Consider the following 25,379-nt stretch of genomic DNA (forward strand, 5'->3'; position numbering starts at 1 on the left):
GGCAGAGGAATTGGGAATACGGGATGGCATTTTTGCAAGAGGTAGGGTGGGAAGAGGTGTAATCCAGGTAGCTGTGGGAGTCGGTGGATTTGTAAAAAATGTCAGTGTCAAGTCGGTCGTCATTAATGGAGATGGAGAGGTCCAGGAAGGGGAGGGAGGTGTCAGAGATGGTCCAGGTAAACAAGACTGTTTATTTTAAAAGTCAAGATGTTGCAGGACTGACATAAATCAGTGAGCATGGCAGGGGCAGGGTGGGTGAACCAGAACATTTGTGAGGCAGGCTCTGTAAAGTGTTAAACATCTACAAACACGCAGTGGCTAAACGTGGTTGATGATGGTGACTGGGGGGAGAGCACGATAAGAGAGGATGTGGGAGGGTCACCGTTTGGTTCAACAACACAAACAGGGGCTTGTACTGAGAGAACAAAGTTCCCGCTTTCCTCACAGAAAAGACCTGAAGCAGCAGAGTTCTGGTTGTCAAACTGAATGCCAGCTGAGCTTGAACTCCCTGAATTGCGGCCAACTCTAGGCTACAGTCCCTTTAGCAGACAATAAAGCTCTCTCTTACACTCTCACTTACTATTTTTAACTAGAAAGAAAACGCTTCTACATAGTTCGACCCTTCTAAGCCCAAAGTAACACAGAAGCATTATTTCCCCTCAATGGAGATAGTTTCAGCTCTGGGAAAACCTTTAAGTGAATTCCTCAGACAGGGCTGACTTCAGTCACAATTTCTACCCACTGACCCCACTTCCTGTAATTGCTGAGTGTGTTGCACTGGGCAAATCGTAACCAAATGTTTCACCAGTGAGCCCGGGCAGCAAGAGGCAGTCGGCAATTCGACCGAGGAGGGCATCACTGTCATGCCCGAATCCCATCACGTTCCAGTTGCGTTTACTGGATAAGGACCTGGGGCAGGGTGACTGGGCCCGCACTGGTCTGTTTGAAGAGCAATGGAAGTGAGGATTCTCTGTCCTAAAGAGGACGGGAGACTGGGTTAATCAGAGCGTTCAAGGCTTTTACTATCAAGGAAGTGAAGGGTCATGGGCCGCTGGCAGGAAAGGGGACTTACAGCCATCCACATGCGATCTACCATAATCTTCATTAATTAGCACAGCACCAAATGACCCGCTTGACAAACTAACCAATTAATGACTTAACAATAACAAAACTCCTTGAAAGTGGAGTCGTAGGTAGATAGGATAGTGAAGAAAGCATTTGGTATGCTTTCCTTTATTGGTCAGAGTATTGAGTACAGGAGTTGGGAGGTCATATTGCAGCTGAACAGGTCACTGTTGGAATATTGCGTGCAATTTTAGTCTCCTTCCTATTGGAAAGATGTTGTGAAACTTGAAAGGGTTCAGAAAAAATTTACAAGAATGTTGCCAGGGTTGGAGGGTTTGAGTTCTAGGGAGAGGTTGAATAGGCTGGGGCTGTTTTACCTGGAGCGTCAGAGGCTGAGGGATGGCTTTATAGAGGTTTATAAAATCATGAGGGACATGGATAGGGTAAATAGACAAAGTCTTTTCCCTGGGGTGGGGGAGTCCAGAACTAGAAGTCATAGGTTTACGGTGAGAGGGGAAAGATATAAAAGAGACCTCAGGGGCAACTTTTTCACGCAGAGGATGGTACGAGTATGGAATGAGCTGGGTAAAAACAATGACTGCAGATGCTGGAAACCAGATTCTAGATCAGTGGTGATGCTGCCTGAATTGCTGTGCTCTTCCAGCACCACTGATCTAGAATATGGAATGAGCTGCCAGAGGATGTAGTGGAGGCTGATACAATTGCAACATTTAAGAGGCATTTGGATGGGTATATGAATAGGAAGGGTTTGGAGGGATATGGGCTGGGTGCTGGCAGGTGGGACTCGATTGAGATGGGATATCTGGTCGGCATGGACGGGTTAGACCAAAGGGTCTGTCTCTATGACCCGAAAACAGAAGGGTCCAAGAGGGAAGGGGAGATAATGCATCCAGCCTCTGCGCCCACCCCTCCACCGCAATGCCTCGAAGGTGTCAACCACAATTTCGATCTTTTTCTAATCAATCTGTTCGGAGATGTTATCACTTAACTCTGGAGCAGGTGGGACTTGAACCTGAACCTCTTGGGCTATTGGTAGGGGCACTACCACTGTACGTCAGACACCCTTAAGCCATAATAGTTTTCTTTTGTGGTGTCAAGCCATAACCTTTATACAAATGTAGGAATTAAGAACAAGCGGAGGCCATTCTCCTCCTCAGAGCTGCCCCACGATTCAATAAGATTGATCGTATTGAGGCCTCTCAGCTCTACATTTCCATCTGACCCTTAATAAACGTTTATTGGGAGAGCAGGCCTGAAGGGCAGACCGGCCTCCTCCTGCCTCGCTCTGATCTTACCTGCGGATGGTCCCCACTTCAGTTGATAGCCTGAAATGCCACTCACTCTCCTCCATGACACCCGCACGCTCTGCGGAGTCACGTTGTGAACGGTCAGTTGTTGCACCGATTCCAGAGGCACTGAAACCACAAAAACACACACACGTTGGGTTTTCCTTTGCTTCACAGCGGCTTGGGGCCTGCTCAGCAGCAACTGCTCCCCCAGTTCACCTTCCCCTCTGTTGTCTGTCTAACAAAATAATTACATTGTTGTTTCAAGAGCTGGCACAGCATGACAGACCCAATAGCCTCCTTCTGTGCTACATTATTCTGTAAAGCATTCTTTTTAAGATTGGACTTACACACATACACACACACACACACACACGTGTATATGTACACACACACACGTACACACGCGCACACACCCCCCCCATACAAACACATACATGTGTGTACATACGTGAGAAACATATACGCACATACACACCCCTATACACATACATGTATTTACATACATCTATACACACACACCACAGACACATATACACGCATACATTTATGTACACACACACACACCTGCATCAAGCAAATGATCTCAAGAACAATAAATTCTCCCAGTGACACCTTTGCGCTATTATGTTTGAGCTCCAGATTAAATGCATTTTTTAAAAACTGCTAAAGAAAGAGAAATGATGTTGACTCTTTTCCCCTTTCTCTCATCAGGACAGACACAAGAACAACAAATTTGAAAGGGAGCGACAATTTACACTGCACAGGAAGTTGGTGCTAAATGTTGGCACCATTAAATCTAAGGAATTGAAGGGTTGCAAGAGTGATTGAACCAGGCAACTACTAACACCCAACATTTTAAAAGAAGGCGCAACATCAAGACATAGATCACTTTCTCCTCTTTTGGAGGTTTCGGGCACTTACAAGTCCTGCCAGAGATTGAGGTCGGTGCTGCTGTATTCCTTGGGTAGATGGGATGAATGGTAATGTCGTACTCTGTGTCTGGCAGTAACTCTTCAAGGATGAAGGAGTTGGCATTCGACCTCAGGGTCTTCTCCTCCAGTTGTGTGTCTGTGTCACCTGTGTACGGTGGGTGGACGGGGGAGTGCAATCGCAACCAAAGAAAAACAAAATTTCACTCAAAATTGTACAATTGCTTTTTTAAGGCATTTCCACAAAAGGTCAGCCAGCAACAGAATTAACAAGGTCAATTTATATCAGTTGTTTTTAAGATAACGGGGGAGCAGGTTGGTCAGACTTTACCGAGTCAAGTGCTAAGAATCCTACACATAGAACTGTACAGCCCACGAACAGACCCTTCAGCCCACCATCTATGTGCTGACTATGATGCCTTTCTAAATCCCACCTGCTTGCACATGGTCTGTATCTCGCTATTCCCTGCGTGTTCATGTGTCTGTCTATATGTCTCAAACACTGCTTCGTTTCTGCTTTTACTACCTCCCTTGACAACACATTCTGACTATCTACCACTCTCTGTGTAATTAAATTTTCCTTGCCTCTCTCACGTCAATCCTAACCCCCAGCCACCACCACTCCAGTATTCGACATTTCCACCCTGGAATAAAGACTCTGATCATCCACACTATTAATACTCACTGCTCTGACCTATAAAGTTAAAAATCACACAACACCAGGTTATACTCCAATGGGTTTATTTGGAAGCACTAGCTTTCGAGGTGCTCCCCTTTGTCAATCACCTGATAAAGAAGCAGCGCCTCAAAAGCTAGTGCTTTCAAATAAACCCGTTGGGACTATAATCTGGTGTTGTATGATTTTTAACTTTGTCCACCCCATTCCAACACTGGCACCTACAAATTCTGACTGACGAAGGCAAGCGTGCCATATGCTTTCTTTACCACAAAATCCACTTGTGTTGCCACTTTGAGGGAGCTGCAGAGTGGCATCCCCAAGATCCTTCTGTATATCAATGCCCCTGCCACTTACTGTCTGCTTTCTTTTTGTAGACGACCTCCCAAAATGCAACACATGTCGGTGAGATCAATAGTTAAGCAATTTTTAAAAATATTTTCTTCATTCGCATAGTGTCAGGGCTGGGCTAGCATTAATTACCCATTTCCTGACTACCGTGGAAAAGGTGATGGTGAGCTAACGTTTTGACTAACGCAGGCACATACACAATGCAGTGATAATGCCCCCACCTGTCAGCTAGGAGGCCTGAGTGCAAGTCTTACCTATTCCAGAGATGTGCAAGGATATCTGTATATAGGTCGATCACAGAATATTTACGACGTAGAGTACAGTAACTTTTTATTTGTCATTGCTACCATATTCAACTGATACAATACAAACAAGACAGTGTTCCTCCAGGACCGAGGGTGCTACATGGACAGCACAAACTACATAATCGCACACAGGGTGGCACAAAGTGCATAAGAAGCACAAAATACACAAGTTATAGTGTAATAGAAGAATGATAAATAATAGACATTTTTCGAGCAGCAATTTGAAGTCTTGCAAGGAATTTCAGGTGGGAAAGAGTCCGATCATAATGTGTTAAGGAGCCTGATGGCTTAGGGGAAGAAACTGTTACAAATCTGGCCGTGAGAGAGCGAATGCTCCAATATCTTCTGCCAGATGGCAGGAGGGAGAAGAGTTTGAGTGAGGGGTATGTGGGGTCTTCCACAATACTCTCAGATACAGCATATGGAGTAAATGTCTGTAATGGAGGGAAGGGAGACCGTGATGATCCTCTCAGCTGTCCTCACTGGGTTTTACGATCCAAGATGATGCAATTCCCGAACCAGGCAGTGATGCAGCAGCACAGGGTACTCTCAATGAACCCTCTGTAGAATGTGGTGAGGATGGGGGAGTGGGAGGTGGGCTTTCCTCAGCCTGCACAGTAAGTAGAGATGCTGCTGGGCTTTATATATATGCATTATATGTAAGTCTGGAAATCCTCCATCCTACCTTATCTATACCCCTCATAATTTTAAAAACCTCTGTAAGGTCACATCCCCAATCTCCTAAAGTCCAGTGAAATAAGTCCCAGCCTATCCAGCCTCTCCCTATCTCAAACCTTCCATTCCCAGCAACATCCTGGTAAATCTCTCCTGAACCGTCTCCAGCTTGATAATAACCATCCTATAACAGGATGGCCAGAACTGCACACAGTACTCCAGAAGAGGCCTCACCATTGTCCTGTACAACCTGAACATGACCTCCTAAATCCTATTCTCAAAAGGTCTGAGCAATGAAGGCAACCGTGCTAAACACTTTCTTAAGTAGCACTTCTGGATATAAAAGGAATAAAAGAGTGGAACTGGATACTTGTGGCGCAGTGGTCATGTCCCTTCCTCTGAGCTAGGACGCCTGGGTTCAAATCTCAATTGCCCTGAACAAGTTAATTTGAAAATATCTATATATCTATATGCAAAGGGTTCATGTGGTGTAATGGTAGTGTCTTACCTCTGAGCTCAAAGGACTGTATAGTCTTAAAATATATAGTCTGTCACTACTGTCCTTTAGGGAAAGAAATCTGCCATCCTTACCCAGTCTGGTCTACACGTAACTCCAGACCCACAGTAATGTGGTCGATTCTCAGCTGTCTTCCGGCCAATTGATGATGGATAATAAATACTGGCCTGGCCAGTAACGTAACGTCCACATTCCATGAATGAATTTTTAGAAATCTGTAAAAACCATCATTTCCCACCGTGGGATACGACAGCCTTAAGGTTGTGTTATAATCTGTTCAAATGGATGGTTTATATGGGATGGGAATGGGTCACAGCTGTGACTATAAAGAGAGAACTACTGGACTGCCATCATTAATAAACTCGCTGCACAAAGTTTGTTAATGATTGATGGTTATTGTTGGTTGGAAGCGGTTAATAACGTGGGCAGGCGATGGTCGAGTGGCATTATCACTGGACTGTTAATCCAGAGACCCACAGAACATCCTGGGGGCTGGAGTTCAAATCCTGCCATAGCAGATGGTGGAGTTTGAATTCAATAATTATCTGGAATTAAGAGTTGAATGATGATGAATCAATTGTCGATTGTTGGAAAAACCCATCTGATTCACTAATGCCCTTCAGGAAATGGAACTGCCATCCTTACCCGGTCTGGCGTACATGTGATTCCAGACCCACAGCAATATGGCTGACTCCACACTGCCCTCTGGGTAATTAGGGATGAGTAATAAATGTTGGCCTGGCCAGCAATTCTCAAATTTCTGTGGTTGATTCTTAACTGCCCTGTGGGCAATTAGGGATGGGCAATAAATCCTGCCCAACCAACGACGCCCTCATCACGTGACTAAATAAAGGAAAAAATGGTGTTCCCATACAGCTGTTTCCTTTGTTCTTCTTGGTAAATGAACTTGTAGCTATACTTGTGCACTTCAACATGTAGATGGTACACATTGCTGCTATTGTGCATCTATAGTGGACAGGATTTCCACACTAGTGTCAAGCATGTCGTCTTGTCCTGGATGATGTTCAGCTTTTTGAGTGTTGTTGGCCCTGCACCCATCCAGACAAGTGGTGAGTATTCCATCACACTCCTGACATACTACACTGTAGGTTTGATTGGCCCACCAGATTTTAATCAAAGTTCCCCTCCATTAACCCCTTTCTAGGAGATGAGGTCACTTTCTCGTGGAGGGAGAATTTTTTTTTCTTCATTCATTCATTCACAGAGATTTGAGCATTGCTGGCCAGGCCAGCATTTATTACTCATCCCTAATTACCCAGAGGGCAGTGTGGAGTCAGCCATATTACTGTGGGTCGGGAGTCACATGTATGCCAGACCAGGTAAGGATGGCAGTTTCCTTTCCTGAAGGGCATTAGTGAACCAGCTGGGCTTTTCCAACAATCAATTCATGGTCATCATTAGACTCTTACTCCAGATTCCTTATTTATTGTATTTATATTACACCATCTGCCGTTCCGGGATTCGAACACAGAACATTACTGGGTCGCTGATTTAACAGACCAGCAATAATACAACTAGGCCATCACCTCCCCAGTTCCTCAGGCAAAATCCCAGAAGGCAGCAGCCATAAATATGACCTTGGAGAGCCACCACTGATCTCACCCTCTTCCAACCTCCATGCTATCTGGCCAGTGTCGCCAGAGAGCTATGGGAAGAGGGTTCCAGGTGGCACTGCCCACCTTTCAACCAGGACTTGGGAGTCCATTATTGCAGCACCCCTTCTGCCACCCATCCTTGCCAACACTCCCATGTGCTTCATGACTGAGATCAGCTATCTCAACCAAAGGAAGTCCAACTCAGCACCTTAATGGCCCCTTAATTCCATCCAGGAGGAGAAAGTGAGGTCTGCAGATGCTGGAGATCAGAGCTAAAAATGTGTTGCTGGAAAAGCGCAGCAGGTCAGGCAGCATCCTGAAGAAGGGCTTATGCCCGAAACGTCGATTCTCCTGTTCCCTGGATGCTGCCTGACCTGCTGCGCTTTTCCAGCAACACATTTTCAGCCTTAATTCCATCCATCAACCTCCTCAGCTCTTTCTCCTCCCTCAAGGTGTTCCTTTAAACCTAGCTCTTTGACTGTGACGTTGCTTACCTCCCTTGATATCTCCTTATTGACAATTCCAGTTTTGTAACACTGTGGGTTGGGGGTTTGGGGAACAGATGGACTATTTCATTAAAGATGCGATATAAATGCAAGTTACTGTTGTTGAAGGAGCTACCTGCAAGGGGCACCCTCAATTAGTGGATGCCAGCATTAGGGAATGGAACATTTTCTATCCTTTAGGATCAATGCCAGGGTTTTGGTGAGACCATAGTTGGAGGCAGGGATTTACTTGTACTGGAGGGGCTAGGCTGAAGGGAAACGAGATCAGTTCCTAGGATGAGAATGGCCCATTGAGGAAAAGTTGAGTACATTTGAGTGGGTTATAGCAGAACAAGAGGTGATGTTATTGAAATATCCAAGATTCTGACTGGCCTAACAGATTAGACACAGAGAGGCTGATTTTCTTTAATGGGGGAATCTAGAACACAGGGAGAGAGTGAGGTCTGCAGATGCTGGAGATCAGAGCTGAAAATGTGTTGCTGGAAAAGCGCAGCAGGTCAGGCAGCATCCAAGGAACAGGAGAATCGACGTTTCGGGCATAAGCCCTTCTTCAGGAATGAGGAAAGTGTGTCCAGCAGGCTAAGATAAAAGGTAGGGAGGAGGGACTTGGGAGAGGGGGGGTTGGAAATGCGATAGGTGGAGGGAGGTCAAGGTGAGCGTGATAGGCCGGAGTGGGGTGGGGGCGGAGAGGTCAGGAAGAAGATTGCAGGTTAGGAAGGCGGTGCGGAGTTCGAGGGATTTGACTGAGACAATGTGGGGGGAGGGGAAATGAGGAAACTGGAGAAATCTGAGTTCATCCCTTGTGGTTGGAGGGTTCCCAGGCAGAAGATGAGGCGCTCTTCCTCCAACCGTCATGTTGCCATGGTCTGGCGATGGAGGAGTCCAAGGACCTGCATGTCCTTGGTGGAGTGGGAGGGGGAATTAAAGTGTTGGGCTACGGGGTGGTTGGGTTGGTCGGTCCGGGTGTCCCGGAGGTGTTCTCTGAAACATTCTGCAAGTAGGCGGCCTGTCAGTCCTCCACCCTTAGGATAACGTGTCAATCATTTCCTTCACCTTTTACTTATTAGTGTCTCCCAAGATAGAAGTATGACAGGTGAGACCAGCATACTGCCCACCCCTAACTGCCCTGGAGAAGGTGTTAATGAGCTGCCTTCTTGAACCACTGCAGTCTCTTGAGGTGTAACTACACTAACAATGCTGTCAGGGAAGGACCTTCACCTGGTAACACTGAACAAATAGTGATATATTTCCAAACCAAGATGGTGCAAGGCTTGGATGGGAACTTGCAGTATCTGCTACCTTTGTCTTTCCAGATGGGAAAGTATTGTATTTAATGACGGAGCGGTCTTGCGGAGCCAAATGGTCTACTCCTGCTCTTATTTACTTTATTTTACAACATCAAATACTAATGGGCAATGCATAAATGAGGGAAGAACTCAAATTAAAGTTTATACCACATTTCTCCTGAATAACCCTTCACCTCTAACCAAAAGGAACTGTTCCATTGCAGTTTGCCCCATAGGATCATAAGAAATAGAAACGGGAGTTGGCCATTTGGCCCCTCGAGCCTGCTCTGCCATTCAATGGGATCATGGCTGATCCAACATTCCTCAGGTCCATCGTCCTGTGTTTTCTCTGTAACTCTGGATTCCCCCACTGAAGAAGAATCCGACTCAACATTAAATATATACAAGGACTCTGCGCCCTCACAGCTCTCTATGGAACAGACCTCAGAGAAGAAATTCCTTTGCATTTTAGTCTTAAATTGGCATCCCTTCATTCTGAGACTACACTCTCTGGTCCTAGACTCTCCCGTGAGGGGAAACATCCTCTCAGCATTGACATTGTCAAGCCCTGGAAGAATTGGATGTGTTTCAATGAGATCACCTCTCATTCTTCTCAACCCCAGGGAGTAGAGTCTCAACCTGTTTAGCCTTTGCTCATAAGACTATGCTTCCACACAAAGGATCATCCTAGTGAACCTTCTCTGAACTGCCTCCAATGGAAGTGTATCTTTCCTCGTGTCAAGGGGTGGCACGATGGCTCAATAGTTAGCACTGCTGCCACACGGCGCCAAGAACCTGGGTTCGATTCCAGCCTCGGCTAGCTATCTGTGTGGAGTGCTCACGCTCTTCCTGTGTCTGCGTGGGTTTCCTCCAGGTGCTCCGGTTTCCTCCCACAGTCCACAGGTGGATTGGCCATGCTAAATTGTCCCATGTGTAGCTTAGGTGGATTAGCCATAGGAAATGCAGAGTTATGAGGAGGATAGGGTGCAGGTTCAGAGGGCTGACATGGAATTGATGGTCTGAATGGCCTGCTTCCACACACTAGGGATTCTATGATTCAAAACTGCTCACAGTACTGCAGATATGGTCTCCCTAGCACCTTTTACAGTTGCAGCACTACTCTTATACTCCAATCCACTTGACCTCGCATTGACCAGCTCACCATTAGTGCTCGACTGTAGGACTATATCTTACTGAGAGAAAAAAAACTGCTCGAGCTTATCCTGTGCCTCATTTTAGGAAGATTTTCAACCAACAACTTTCTCCCAGAAGGCAAGGCCAGGAAAGAGACCAGCGCTCCAGAGGAAAACGCATGTGTTCGAATCCAGCTCTCGCTGTACCTCTCTGCTGCAGTGCCGGGCGAGAAACAATAGATTCTGATGCAGAGACGAGACCCAGCATGTTTCTTGGCCAGTTTTCAATCACCACCCGATATCAGAGATGAAAGATTTTCATCATAAAATAATGATTGTGAAGCCGGTGTGTTAAGTACAAGCAGAGAATCTCTCTTCTGTCTCCACAGCTGTTCACCACTCCTGCACCCCCCCCCCACCCCCCCCCCCCCCGCCCTTTGAAATAATATCTAAGTGAAAGGTGAGAGGCAGCTGCTAAACAATGGGCATCAGGTGCCAGCTGGATAAGCGTCCGGATCTCAAATTGCACACTGCTCACGTGAGTCCATTAACTAAATTCAAAGAGGGAAGAAATGCAGTGACCTAGCTTTCTCTTCTAAAAGTAGAATCATAGAATGATCCAGTACAGGAGGAATCGAGAGTGTGGCGCTAGAAAAGCACAGCAGGTCAGGCAGCTTCCGAGGAGCAGGAGAATCGGTGTTTCGGGCATAAACCCTGCATCAAGAATGAGGGTTGTGGGCCAGGGGGCTGAGAGATAATGGGAAGGGAAGTGGGGCTGGTGGAGGAGGAAGGTGATAGGTAGATGATGGTGCGGGTGGAAGTGATAGATCGGGAGGGGAGGATGGTGCGGATGGGTGGGAAGAACGGACTTCAGAAGGCCATTAGGCCCAACGTGTATGAGCCAGCTCCTGAAAGAACTACACAGCTAGTCCCACTCTCCAGCCCCATCTCCGCAACCCTCTATCTTCATCCCTTTCAAATATACATCCAGCTCTCTTTTGAAACCTACGATGGAATCCACCTCCACCACTCTCCCAGGCAGCACATTCCAAATCCGAACAACTCCCTGATTAAAGCAGTCTCGCCTCATCTCACGCCTAGCTCTCATGGACTCTCTAACTTCAAATAATGTTGATCTTGCTTCACGTGCCTCCTGTGCAATCTAACCCGTATGCCTCACTCCGTCTAAACACCCTTTGATCTCTCTGCCCTTGCTTACTATGATCAGCTTTTCACTGTGCACGTGACTACATTTAAATCAAATCAAATCAATTCTTGCTGTCAATCCTGAAATCGTGACACCCCTCCCCCCAGTTATTAACATACTAACGACTGAATATGTTTCTTCGTTGTCACTGCGTAGACGCATTTATGAAGGAGTTAATCGTTGTTGTTGTTATTGAAGTGGTGTTGCCATGGTGACAAGGTCCATTTTGAAAAAGTGGGTGGGTTTACCCCACAGTGATTGGTACGTTGATTATGGCGAGGGCTCTTTTGGAGAACTGTGTCCAGTTCCAGTTGCCCCAGATATAAAGAAGGATATTATTAAGCAGGAGAGAGTTCAGACAAAATTTACCAGGATGTTGCTGGGTATGGGAGGTTTGAATTACAAGGAGAGGCTGGATAGGCTGGGACATTTTGCACTGCAGTAGGAGGATGAGAGATGACCGTATACAGATTTAAAAATCATGAGGGGTACAGATAAGTTTAATGGTAGATGTCATTTCCTAGAATGGGGGATTTCAAGACTAGGTGGCATACTTTTAAGGTGAGAGGAGAAAAGATTTAAAAAGGACATGAGGGGCAACTCAAACTCTCCAGTCTGGCAACACCCTTGTAAATCCTTTCTGCACCCTCTCCAATTTAATCATTTACACACCAGAATTGTACACAGTATTTCAAAAGTGGCATCACCAACATGCTGTACAACTGCAATATGACATCCCAACTCCTACGCTTAATGGTCTGAGCAATGAAGGTAAGTGTGCCAAATGCCTTCTTTACCACTCACCAAGTTAAGAGTCATATGACACCAGGTTATAGTCCAACAGGTTTATTTGAAATTACAAACTTTCGGAGCATTGCCCCTTTATCAGATGAACTTCACCTATTGAAGGAACAGTGCTTGGAAAGCTTGAGATTTCAAATAAACCTGTTAGACTATGACGAGGTGTCTTGTAACTTCTGACTTTACCCACACCAATCCGACACCTGCATCTCCACACCATGGTTACCACTCACCTGTTTTAATTTAGCCTAATTCAGCTAATGTCACTTTCTTATTTAAAATAATGTGGAGGGACTGGTGTGGACAAAGTTAAAAATCACACAACACCAGGTTATAGTCCAACAGGTTTATTTGCAGCGCTCTGAAAGCTTGTACTTCCAAATAAACCTGTTGGACTATAACCTGGTGTTGTCTGAGTTTTAACTTTATTTAAAATAGAAGGAGATGCTGCTGGATGAGGAGATTAGGAGGCAGACAAATGCAATGCTGCATTCTGTGGATTCTATTATTGAGGAAACCATGAATATTTTGTTTCATACAGTACCAACTAGTTTTAGGATTGGATGAATATTCTGGACTAGTTTTTGATTGTCAAATGGGATTTTGAAGAGGCATTTTAGCTGCTCTCTGTCTGGCCTATACCTTTATTCAGATCTATTCCCAGAGGAGAGCATGGCTCCAGGAGTTTGTGTGGTGTTTTTATTGCTGACAGGAGAATAATTATTGAAACTTTTCATCTTGCACTCATCAGGACAATTCACAAGAATAGCAATTAAATGGAAAACCAACACTTGGGAGGACAGCACCGATGGGTTAGTGAGTGGACTCTGATTGGTAGAAGTGTTGCTATGGGAATGCAACCATTGGGTACACTTGTGCAGTATACAGGCAGATTATACGAATGGGTTTGATTCTGGAGTCCGTTCACAAGTTGATTTGTATGCAAGTCATAATGCAATACTGGACAATGTGTGCAGCATGGTGTCTCAATGATAAGCATTGCTGCCTCACAACCATGGTGGGCGGCACGGTGGCACAGTGGTTAGCACTGCTGCCTCACAGCACCAGAGACCCGGGTTCAATTCCCGCCTCAGGCGACTGACTGTGTGGAGTTTGCACGTTCTCCCCGTGTCTGCGTGGGTTTCCCCCAGGCGCTCCGGAGCCTCTCCCTGTAGCTCAAATCCTCCAACCCTGGCAACATCCTTGTAAATCTTTTTCTGAACCCTTTCAAGTTTCACAACATCCTTCTGATAGCAGAGAGACCAGAATTGCACACAGTATTCCAAAAGTGGCCTAACCAATGTCCTGGACAGCCACAACATGCCCTCTCAACTCCTGTACTCAGTACTCTGACCAATAAAGGCAAGAGTACCAAATGTGTCTTCATTATCCTGTCTACCTGGGACTCCACTTTCAAAAGAGCTATGAACCTGCATTCCAAGATCTCTTTGTTCAGCAACATTCCCCAGGACCTTACCATTCAGTAGGCTGTTCTGCAGCCTTCCATCTCAATGTCTTGTTAAAGCTGATCCTGTCACCAGGTTGTGTTTGGCATTAGCAGAGAGCTTGATACATTTTGCAGAGTCATTAGCTGGGAGGTCAACATTCCCATTTTATTTAATTCTAGCAAGCACTAACTACATATAGAACAGGATATAACTCTGCAATAGGGCTACTTGAGAGAACCATCTCTGAGCAGATTCACTGAAATCTATAGCATGGAGAAAGGTCCTTCGGCCGATTGAATCAGTGCTGGTCAATAATAACCTAACTATTCTAACCCTGTTTTGCAGCACTTCGCCCATAGCTTTGTGTGCCTTAATATCTCAAGTGCATATGTGTTAATACTTCTTCGATGTGATGAGGGTTTCTGCCTCTCCCACCCTTCCAGGCAGTGAGGCCCTGATTTCCACCAGCCTCTGGCTGAGAAACATCTTTCCTCACATCTCTCTGTGAATCTCCTGCCCCTTCCCTTAAATCTGTGCCTCTGGCCATTGATTCCACCACCTACATGTGGTCTTGCTATCTTATTTACATTAACCTTGTGCTCTATGGTAGCACTGTCTTTTCAAATGAGCCAGCAAGTGGCCATTCAGCCCCTCGAAGGTGGTTCACCATTCAAACCAGATCATTGAGGCTATGCTGTCCCTCCATTCTACTTATCTAACCTGACTTGGGTGGTCTTCACAACCTTATCCCAGAATAAAAAGCCAATAAAAATACTGTTCTGCTGGACAAACTGTTTTTGCAGTTACTAACCCACACTGACTATACATCAGAGAGCAATGCATCAGGGGTCCAGCAGAAGCAAGGCAGATCTCCATGTTTGCTGTTTGAGGGAATGACTCAGAGCCATTTCACTAATGATAATCAAAGGCCTCTAGTTTTATTGACAATGGATGTAAACACAACTTCACAGATGCCTGATGCTCTCACCATCTTCACCTGGCAGATTTGTTTATTTATTTATGTGTGTGTGTGTATATATATATAAAATGAAAACTATCCTCCTTTGCAATGTAATGGCCATAAATCTAACCATAATTATTATTTTAAGAAAGAGCAGAGAGATTTCAGTTATTGCTCTATAAACAAATGATGTCAATGTTTGGTAACATAGCAGCAAAGATACACAGAACCTCTCCCCATTCTCTCTCTCTCCTGCCCCACCAAACAGTCCCAGCTTCCCATTCCAGCTTACCGGAGCCAGGAATTCAAAGCAACACAGTGTAAGGGTTTACAGCAAGAGACACAGAAATGGGGGAAATTGGGGAGGGGCCTGGTACGAGATTCTGAAGGGAGCGAGGTCAGCGATGCTGAGAATACAACTCTCCGAGGTGGGGCGGGGGGAGCATTCTGAGGGAGGTGGGAAAGACACTCCATTGGAGTGTCACTCCAATGGAGGGGAGAGGGACAGGCTGAAGGAGGGTCATGCTCATGGAGGGGCACCCTGGAGGAAGAAACAATTTCAGGGAGGGGCACTCAGAGAGGAGCACTCTGAGGGACGGCAGTACACCAAGCTAAAATGGGGGGGAATGCAAGTTCACTAGTTGAAACTGGGGAGTGACCACCAGACTGCAGGTGAGGGGAGAGGCTCCTGCCTTGAGTGAGGATAAAGCATGGCAGCTTTAACTGTTGTTGGTGAGAACACCAATAGAAACTGGGAGTGAAGGGGAGTGTCTGAAAATTCAGAAAATGGATCCATTTCCAACCACTGAACCCCCTCATACGGAAGCAAGCAAGGAAGGAAGGATATTGTGTTAAACTTGCCCCAAACTGTGGTGAGAGCACAATTAAAGTGTTCGGTACAGTCTAGTCTCAACATGAGGAAAAAGGTTTTAGAAGCTCTGAAACAGGGCCAAGATGATTTAGTCAAATGATATACAGTACAGCCAGCATAGTTATCTACAAAGACTGAAGAGGTTGGGACAAATTTCTCAAAAAGGGAGAGGGCTCAGTTGACACAGCTCTTGCTAAGACTATGACTGGGGGTTTGCCGAGTAAACAGAAAATATTACAGACCTCATGGGGCTCCAAAACCAGAGGGCCAAAGCTATCAGATAAATTAAGCTCCCTACAGAGTTGAAACAGGCTATCTGGCCCAACAAGTCCACACCAATTCTCCGAAGAGAAACCCACCCAGACCCATTTCCGTCTGGCATACCTAACACTATGGTGCATACCTAACACTATGGGGCAATTTCCCACGGCCAATTCACCTGACCCACACATCTTTGGACTGTGGGAGGAAACTGGAGCACCCAGAGGAAACCCACACAGACACATGGAGAATGTGCAAACTCCACACAGACAGACAGTCACCCGAGGCTGGAATCGAAGCTGGGTCTCTGGCGCTATGAGGCAGCAGTGCTAACCACTGAGCCTAATAAATTCAATGAGCTCAAGGAAAATCTCCTTACTCAGAGCATGGTGAGAATATGCAACTCACTACCCCAGGAAGTGGTCAAGGTCAGTAACAAGGGTCGGTGGTGGTGCACTAGTAACATCACTGATATGGTTATCTAGAGTTGATGCTATTGTGTCCATGGGTTCAAATCCCACCATAGCAACTGCAACAAACTAAATGATTAAATAATAGACCTGGAATTGAAAGTTGACCTCTCTAAGAGTGACTGTGAGCTTTCATTGACTGCTAGCAAAAGCCATTTGGTTCACTGGGTTGATTCCAGAGTCGAGAGGGTTGGCTTATGAAAAGGTTGAGAAGCCTGGGCATTGGAATTTAGAAGATTAGTTGGATGGGGGGTCTTACAGAAACATCTAAAATTATGAAAGAAATAGATAAGATAGAAGCAGGGAGGTTGTTTCCACTGGAAGGTGAAACTAGAACTGGGGGAATAGCCTTAGAATAAGGCGGAGCAGATTTCAGACTGAGTTGAGGAGAAACTTCTTCACCCAGAGGGTTGTGAATCTGTGGAATTCCCTACCCAGTGAAGCAGTTAAGGTTCCTCGTTGAATGTTTTTAAGGCAAAGATAGATAGATTTTTGAGAGGAATTAAGGGTTATGGTGAGCGGGTGGGTAGGTGGAGCTGAAAAGATCCACCATGATCTTATCGAATGGTGGAGCAGGCTGAACAAGTCAAATGGCCTACTCCTAGTCCTTATCTTCTGATGTTCCCATGTCCTTTAAAAGGAAGGAAATCTGCCATCTTTTCCTGATCTGGCCTACATGTGACTCCAGACCCATAGCAACGTGATTGATGTTTAACTGCCCTCGAATGGAGGGGAAAAGCCACTTAGTTTTGAGGGAGATCAGGGATGGGCAACAAATGGGTGTCTTGACAGCATGCCTACAACCCATAAATAATAATGAAGGGATAGCTAGCCATGCATAAAATTATGATGCTGGGTTTGGGCGAAGGTGGCAGGAAGAGGCTGATGTTAAACTAAAACTCTGAAATCACATCAGTTGGACTGAATGGCTTGTTTCTGATCCCACCCAGTGTAACATAACCCAGATTTGTCCTGATCTCTTGTCGCAAATAGGTGAGAGCCTGCAACCCGTTGACATGGTAACGTCAGAGATTCTCCCAATCTCCCACTGCAGTTCCCTCAGGAAATCTGCATGAACTCCCTGCAGAAACATGTAACAAAAGTCATTCATCAGAATAAGTGCTCGAAAGTCAGTTACTTGCAGCGGAAAGATGAATCCCAAACACACAATTCTCTGTGGAAGGACAACACAAAACCTACTAAACTAATCACTAGTGCTAGGCAAGCTCTTCTTTATCTCTTCGATGTGTTACAATCCAGCTTTATCAGTTAACTGCTTGATCCCCACACAGTGCAACTCTTCGATTTGCTGATCTATTTTTCTGGATCTACAGCACTGTTTCAATAGGACAGCTGAGTTCTCCCAGATACCCTGGCCAAGAAATATCACTCAACCAACAGCAGTGAAAAACAGTCATTCTGTGCATCAAGATGCATCTATTTGTGGGATCTTGCTGTGCATAAATCCGCTGCCACATTTCCTCTGCTACAAAAGTCATGGTTCAACAGATATTTCATTGACGCTGTGGGAGACGAGGGGTGCTTTACAAATGCATGGAGCCTCTTTCCTTTCTGCAAAACCCTTGGTATACCTCCCCAGTAACAGTCACAACCTAAACTAGCGGCACCCATAGCCAAGTTGGCAGCTTCAACGCTGGCATCTTCATGGCAAACGCGGAATATTGTCCAGGTGTGTCCTATCCACAAAAAGCAGGACAAATCCAATCACCACCTTGTCACTCTACTCTTGAGCATCAGCAAAACGTTGGAAGGGGTCATCAAAAGTGCCATCCAGGCACAGTTCTTCAGCTAAGACGTGCTCACAGACGCTCAGTTTGAATTCCTCCAGGAACACTTAACTCCAGACATTAGTACAGCCCGGATTCAAACACGCACAAAAAACAAACGCTGAATTACAGAAGCAAGGTGAGGATGACTGCCTTTGCAATCAAAGGAGCCCAGGAAAAGGTTCTCACAAGCCCAGTTTCATGTTCCTTTTGGTTTCTAACATAATAAAGTTGTTTATTTTGTTGCTGAGTGTAAAATAATATTTACAGAATGTTTCTTTCCTTCAATTAGGACAGCCTATTGCATTGCTCCCAAAAATTACAGGGTTGCGCAAACCACAGAAAAGTCCCTTTTGAATGTGTGATCTGATTCCACAGGCAAACACTTTCATCTCAAACTACATCCAACAACAACCCCCACAAAACAAGGCAACCCATCAGCACACACTTTGAAAAACAGAACAAAATGAATATGAAGTTTTTTTTGTATGAAATCAGAGCATCATACAGCACAGGAGGGAGGCCATTTGGCCCACCATGTCTGTGTCAGCTCAGTTCTGTCCCCAACATCTTGCCTCCCTGCACCTTTCTCCGTTGTACTGAAATATTGTTAACCCTTTATCAGTTCAGTTAAAAAACATTCTCTTTATGCAAGTTACTATCGAATCAGCTTCCAATGTCCTTTCAGACTTTCACATCTGTTGATTTAGTACCATAGAGTCACAGATGTACAGCATGGAAATAGACCTTTCAGTCAAACTTGTCCATGCCCATCAGATAAATTAATCCAAAGCCATTTGCCAGCATTTGGCCCATATCTCTCTAAACTCTTCCTATTCATGTATCCATCCAGATGACTTTTAAATGTTCCAATTGTCCAAGCCACCACCACCTCCTCTGGCAGCTCATTCCATACATGCACCACCCTCTGCGTGAAAAAGTTGATGGAACATTTTCTGTTAAAAAGTCACAATGCAAGCTTATAGCATTTTATTATTACGTTGGTACTAAAGTAGAGGCAAATGGATTTAGTTCAGTAAAAGTGACTCTTTTTTTAAGCCAGTTCAGACAATAATTTTGATCAAACATTCAAAACAACATTACCAAAAGAGCGGGAAACTGAAATCTGCCTGGGGAGGTCACTGCTGAAGTATTTACAAAACTCAGCTTTGACAACTGACAGAAGGAGAGGCAGCGTGAGCCACAACCAGGTTCAGTTCAGATGAAGAGCACAGTAACAAGGGTTAGAGGATTTGTGCTATAGGGAGAGGCTGAGCAGGCTGGAGCTGTTTTCCCTGAAGCGTCGGAGGCTGAGGGGTGACCTAATAGAGATTTACAAAATTATGAGGGGCATGGATAGGGTAAATAGACAAGGTCTTTTCCCTGGGGTGGGGGAGTCCAGAACTAGGGGACATAGGTTTAGGGTGAAGGGGGAAAGATATAAAAGGGACCTAAGGGGCAAAATTTTCACACAGAAGGTAGTGAGCGTGTGGAGTGAGCTGCCAGAAGAAGTGGTGGAGGCTGGTACAACCACATCTTTTAAAAGGCATCTGGATGGGTATCTGAACAGGAAGGGTTCAGAGGGATATGGGCTAAGTGCTGGAAAAAGGGACTAGATTAGGTTAGGATATTTGGTCAGCGTGGACGAGCTGGACCGAAGGGTCCGTTTCTGTGCTGTATATCTCTATGACTCTAAACATAGAAAACAGGAACAGAAGTAGGCTATTTGGCCCTTCGAGCCTGCTCCAGCATTCAGTACAATCATGGCTGATCATCCAACTCAATAACCTGTTCTGCTTTCTACCCATACCCTTTGATTCCTTTAGCTCCCAGTGCTATATCCAACTCCTTATTGAAATCATTCACTGTTTTGGCCTTAACCGCTTCCCGTGACAGAATTCTACTGGCTCTCCACTCTGGGTGAAGACATTTCTCCTCATCCTAGAGTCATAGATCTGTACAGCATGGAAACAGACCCTTCGGTCCAACTCGCCTATTATGACCAGATATTCCAAATTAATCTAGTCCCATTTGCCAGCACGTAAGCCCACATCCCTCTAAACCTTTCCTATTCATATACCCATCCAGATGTTTTTTAACTGTTATAATTGTACTAGCCTTCACCACTTCCTCTGGCAGCTCATTCCATACATGTACCACCCTCTACAAGAAGTTGCCCCTTGGGTCCCTTTAAAATCTTTCCTCTCTCACTTTAAACCTATGCCCCCTAGTTTTCGACTCCTCTACTCTGGGGGGGAAGAAAACATGTCTGTCTATTGAAATCATTCACTGTTTTGGCCTTAACCGCTTCCCGTGACAGAATTCTACGGGGGGGAAGAAAACATGTCTGTCTATCTACCCTATCCATGCCCCTCATGATTTTACAAACCTCTATATAAGGTCACCCCTCAGCCTCCAGGGAAAATAGCTCCAGCCTATTCATCCTCAATCTGCAGCTCAACCGTCCTTGCCTGGTGATATCTTGTAAATCTTTTCTGAACCCTTTCAAGTTTCACAACAGCTTTCATATAGCAGGGAGACCAGTCCTAAATAGTTTACATTGTATTGTTTAGACTGTGACCCCAGCCCTGGACTCCCCTGTCATCACGAGCCTCCTTCTTGCATCTATCCTGTCTAGACCTTTGAATTTTATATGTAATGGTCATCCCTCATTTGTCTGAACTCTAGTGAATACAATCCTAACTGACTCAATCTCTCCTCAGACATCAGTCCCACTATCCCAGGAGCAGTCCCATGATCCCCAGAAGCACAGTCTGTTTCTTTCACTGAGTTTAATAAAAAAGGACGGTAATTTTAGTTCACAAACTGTCTAGCTTTTCACGGTTGGATGAAAATTTTCAACATTTTTCGCAGTCCAAGCAGACAAGACTAGAAACAAAAAAGTCTTGAGCTTTTCTTTACGTTCAGCAGGAAAACTCCGATTTGGCCACTGTCGATGTAACAGAAAAATCATATCAGGTGAATACTCAGAAAGTCTTCAAAACAAAGCACTTGTGACCTTGCCGATTGAGTCAGAATTGTTCGAGTAAAGATCAGATTGATATATCTCCAGAGTTGGCTGCTGGGAGAATGAGACTGGGGAAATCAATAGTGGGGTGCAGGGAAATTTAAACTGTTATTTTGCATCAGTCTTCATGGTGGGGGACACTGTCAACATGTCAAAAGATACCAGATAAACGAGATGCTAGTGGGAGGAAGAGGTCTTATAACTGCCTCTATCATGAGGGACAAAGTATTAGACTAACTAAATGGGACTTATGGCAGACAAGTCAACAGGTCCTAATGAACCTCATCCAAGGATTAAAGGACCTGCAAATCCAATGGAGGCATTGATTGAAATGTCTCAGGATTCACTGGATTCTTAGAGGATTCCAACAGATTGGAAAACTACTAACATGGTATCCCTATTCAAGAGGCAAGGAGACTCTAGATGAAGTGGCTAACGTGTGTTACTGAGTGTAAACATTCAGGAAGCCCAACTGGAAAAGAACATCATTTATTGTTGAACACCAAAACTGAGCCACTATACGTAGCGTAGATGGGCTTGACCCAGCCCAGTTCAGGTTTCATTCCTGATGAAGGGCTTTTGCCTGAAATGTCAAATTTCCTGCTCCTCGGATGCTGCCTGACCTGCTGTGCTTTTCCAGCACCACTCTAATCTAGACTCTGATCTCCAGCATCTGCAGTCCTCACTTTTGCCCAGCCCAGTTCTGACTCATCCCTTTGAGTGCCTTATTTCTTCATTCTTTTCTCTACTCAGAAGTACTATCACACAGAATGGAGTGATGTTTCCACCAAAATCATCATTATCTTTTTTCTTCAAACAAACTTCCACCAGTAAAAGATCCATGAAGCCAATTAGATATTTACAAGCAAAGCTGACTGTGCCTGCTTTATTTTCTAATGAACCCAGAGATGTTCTAACACCCTTCTGCAGTGGGTGGGATTTGAACCTGGATCTCCTTAGCTCAAACGCGGGGACACGACCACTGCACCGTAAGAGTCCACCTTGAATGTGCTTTGTGTGATTTTAAACTCCAAAGGGCTATTACACTCAACTGAGGGACCGCTCCGCCACCAAAATCACTCTAGTTTTAAATTAAAAATGGAAAAAAAGTCAAACTACCACCAGTAAAAAAAGTGTCCAGACAGCCAATTGAATAATTATGCACACAAAAACTGAAATTGCTGCAAAAACTCAGCAGGTCTGGCAGTATCAGTGAAGATAAATCAGAGTTAATGTTTCAGGCCCGGTAACCCATCCTCAGAACTCAATAATTATATGGAAAGTCCATTAAAGGGTAACCCGAATTATAAAGGGCTAACGTGATGAGTTCCAGTTGCGATGGCCATTCCCTGTTACCATGGGAACTCACATTCAACAAGCTCCACAAGGCGAGATTAAATATTGCTTCCTCATAAACCTTGTAGGGGCTTTCACACTGGGGAAAATGCAAGAGTCCACTACTACGGAAGAAATAGCAGGACGTTTAGAAACGCTGAACATAAATCAACAGAGTCAACATGGTTTTATCAAAAGGGAAATGGTGTTTGATAAATTTGCTAATTTCTTTGAAGATACAACAAGCAGAGTAGATAAAGAGGATGTAGCCTGTATTTGGATTTCCAGAACATGTTCATTAAGGTGCTCTAAAAAAAAGCTTATTGCACAAGTTAGGAGCTCACAGTATTAAAGATCACATTTGGAATGTATTGAGGATTGGTTAACACACAGAACAGAAAGCTGGGATGTGAAATGCCACAAGGATCCGACCTAGAGTCTCAAATATTTGATTACAGATAAGTGAATATTTTTAAGTGTGGCCTGACAGTAAGTCTGCAGTAGCAAGTAGAGTGGGTTCTTTCTTGATTATATATTTTATTGAGATTTGCCTCGATTAAATAAACAAAGTCTCTTCCCTGGGGTGGGGGAGTCCAGAACTAGAGGGTTTAGGGTGAGAGGGGAAAGATATAAAAGAGACCTAAGGGGCAACATTTTCATGCAGAGGGTAGTACATGTTTAGATTCAGATGCCAGAGGAAGTGGTGGAGGCTAGCACAATTGCAAGATTTAAAAGGCATCTGGATGGGTATATGAACAGAAAGGGTTTGGAGGGATATAGGCCCGGTACTGGCAGGTGGGACTAGATTGGGTTGGGATATCTGGTCGGCATGGACGAGTTGGACGGAAGGGTCTGTTTCCTTGCTGTATATGACTGTCTACATTAATGACTTGGAGGAGTAGCAGAATGATAGATCTGATTTTACTCATGACACAAAAATATTGATTTATTGTCGTCACATACCTTAATACAGTGAGAAGCTTTGTTTTGTGAGCAGTACAGGCAGATCATAGTAAACAAGGACATCCAGATCATAGGGTGCTTAGACAGAGCAAGGCTTACATTGCATAGGAGGTGCACAAAGCAAGGTCAACATTAGCAAGATAGGTGGGAGGGCATGTTATGAGGAGGACATGCGAATACAAGGATATAAGGTTGGGTGAGGAGGTAGAAACTTGGCAGGTGGAGTTTAATGCAGGAAAGCATGAGGTCATGCTCTGAATAACCAAATGATAGAATACTATTTAGCCAAAGAGACTCCAAACAAAAGGTGAAGCACAGAGGGATCTGGATATTCTTGTGCATGAATGATAAAAAGTTAACCAGTAAGAACAGCAAGTGATTCAGAAGGCATTATTGCTAGGGGGCTGAAGTTTAAAATTAAGGAAGTCTTGTTTCAAACGTACAGGGAGTCGGGGAGCATGTGCTTGGGGTAGGGTGAAGAGAGTTTTGCTCCCTTTATTTAAGAAAGTACTGGCATTGGAGGCAATGCAAAAGAGATTCACAAGTTGGATTTCTTGGCTGACATGTTGACTTATCTGCAATGAGTAAATAGCTTAGACCTTTATTTAGAAGAATAAATAGTTTAATAAAATACTCATGACTCTACGGGGACTTGACACAGGTAAGGAGACATTTCCACTAGTGGGAGGATATCTCGAACCAGGAGACATAGTTACAGATTAAAAGGGACACACTTTAAACTGAAATGCAAAGAAAATTATTCTGACGGTTGTGAATGTTGGGAAATGTTTAACCCCAGTGATTTCTGGAGGCTAGATCACTGAAAGTATTTGAAGGGGAGATAGATTGATATTTAAAATATTAAGCAGTTGAGGGCAATGAGGAATTGAGGCCTGGGGCAGATATGCCATGATCATATTGAGGAGCTGAATGACCTTCTCCTGCTCCTATTTCTTATGTTCTTATGTACAAGGGAAGAAAGGACAATGCTGACAACAGAACAATGAAAATTTCATTCTCTATTTTAACATTCTTACAATCCTGAAATCAGATCTCAGTAAATCACTACCTCATCCTCACACTGATCCTGTCCTCATGCTAACTTGTCCTTTTAGCTCAGCAGTCCAGCTTTTCTTTTGGGGAAAAAAAAAGAGTGCAGGTTTGTATATCTACTTGGATACAGCCTTGTTGATACAAGGTGACTATTTTGGTTAACTCCCCTTTGCGAGCTGCTGCCCACAATGCACCCCATGCCTTCAGTGTTGCCCGGTCAAAATTTCTGAACTCCCAAGGAGCACCCCAAGGATTGCAATGGTTTAAGCCAGCAGCTCAGCACCACCACCTTCTCCACTGGGGTAATTAGGAACGGGTAGTAAATGCTGAGGGGAAAAACCATCATCTCCCAGACCATCTATAACCTCATCACCTCAGGGGAAAACCATCATCTCCCAGTCCATCCATAACCTCATCACCTCAGGGGCCTCCAACCTCATAGTCCCACAACCCCGCACCGCCCGTTTCTACCTCCTGCCCAAAATCCACAAACCTGACTGCCCCGGCCGACCCATTGTCTCAGCCTGCTCCTGCCCCACCGAACTCATCTCTGCATACCTCGACACGGTCCTGTCCCCCTTAGTCCAAGAACTCCCCACCTACGTTCGGGACACCACCCACGCCCTCCACCTCCTCCATGATTTTCGCTTCCCCGGTCCCCAACACATTATCTTCACCATGGATATCCAGTCCCTGTATACCTCCATCCCCCATCACGAAGGACTCAAAGCCCTCTACTTCTTCCTTTCCCGCCGAACCAACCAGTACCCTTCCACTGACACCCTCCTTCGACTGACTGAACTGGTCCTCACACTGAACAACTTC

At 44.9% G+C, this 25,379-nt stretch overlaps 1 protein-coding gene across 1 annotated transcript in view; it reads right to left on the bottom strand.

The window, feature by feature from the left end:
• LOC122559238 (collagen alpha-1(VII) chain-like) overlaps positions 1 to 25,379 on the bottom strand; it is a 135,765-nt gene that overhangs the window by 26,526 nt on the left and 83,860 nt on the right. Inside the window, exons 10-11 of the mRNA XM_043708619.1 lie at positions 3,297 to 3,452; positions 2,382 to 2,501 (exon numbers count right to left, since the gene is read on the bottom strand). Coding sequence (XP_043564554.1) covers positions 2,382 to 2,501; positions 3,297 to 3,452 — 276 coding nt within the window. The remainder of the gene's footprint in view (positions 1 to 2,381; positions 2,502 to 3,296; positions 3,453 to 25,379) is intronic.

Source organism: Chiloscyllium plagiosum, chromosome 18 (assembly GCF_004010195.1).
Source record: "Chiloscyllium plagiosum isolate BGI_BamShark_2017 chromosome 18, ASM401019v2, whole genome shotgun sequence".
In the NCBI taxonomy this organism is placed as follows: domain Eukaryota; kingdom Metazoa; phylum Chordata; class Chondrichthyes; order Orectolobiformes; family Hemiscylliidae; genus Chiloscyllium; species Chiloscyllium plagiosum.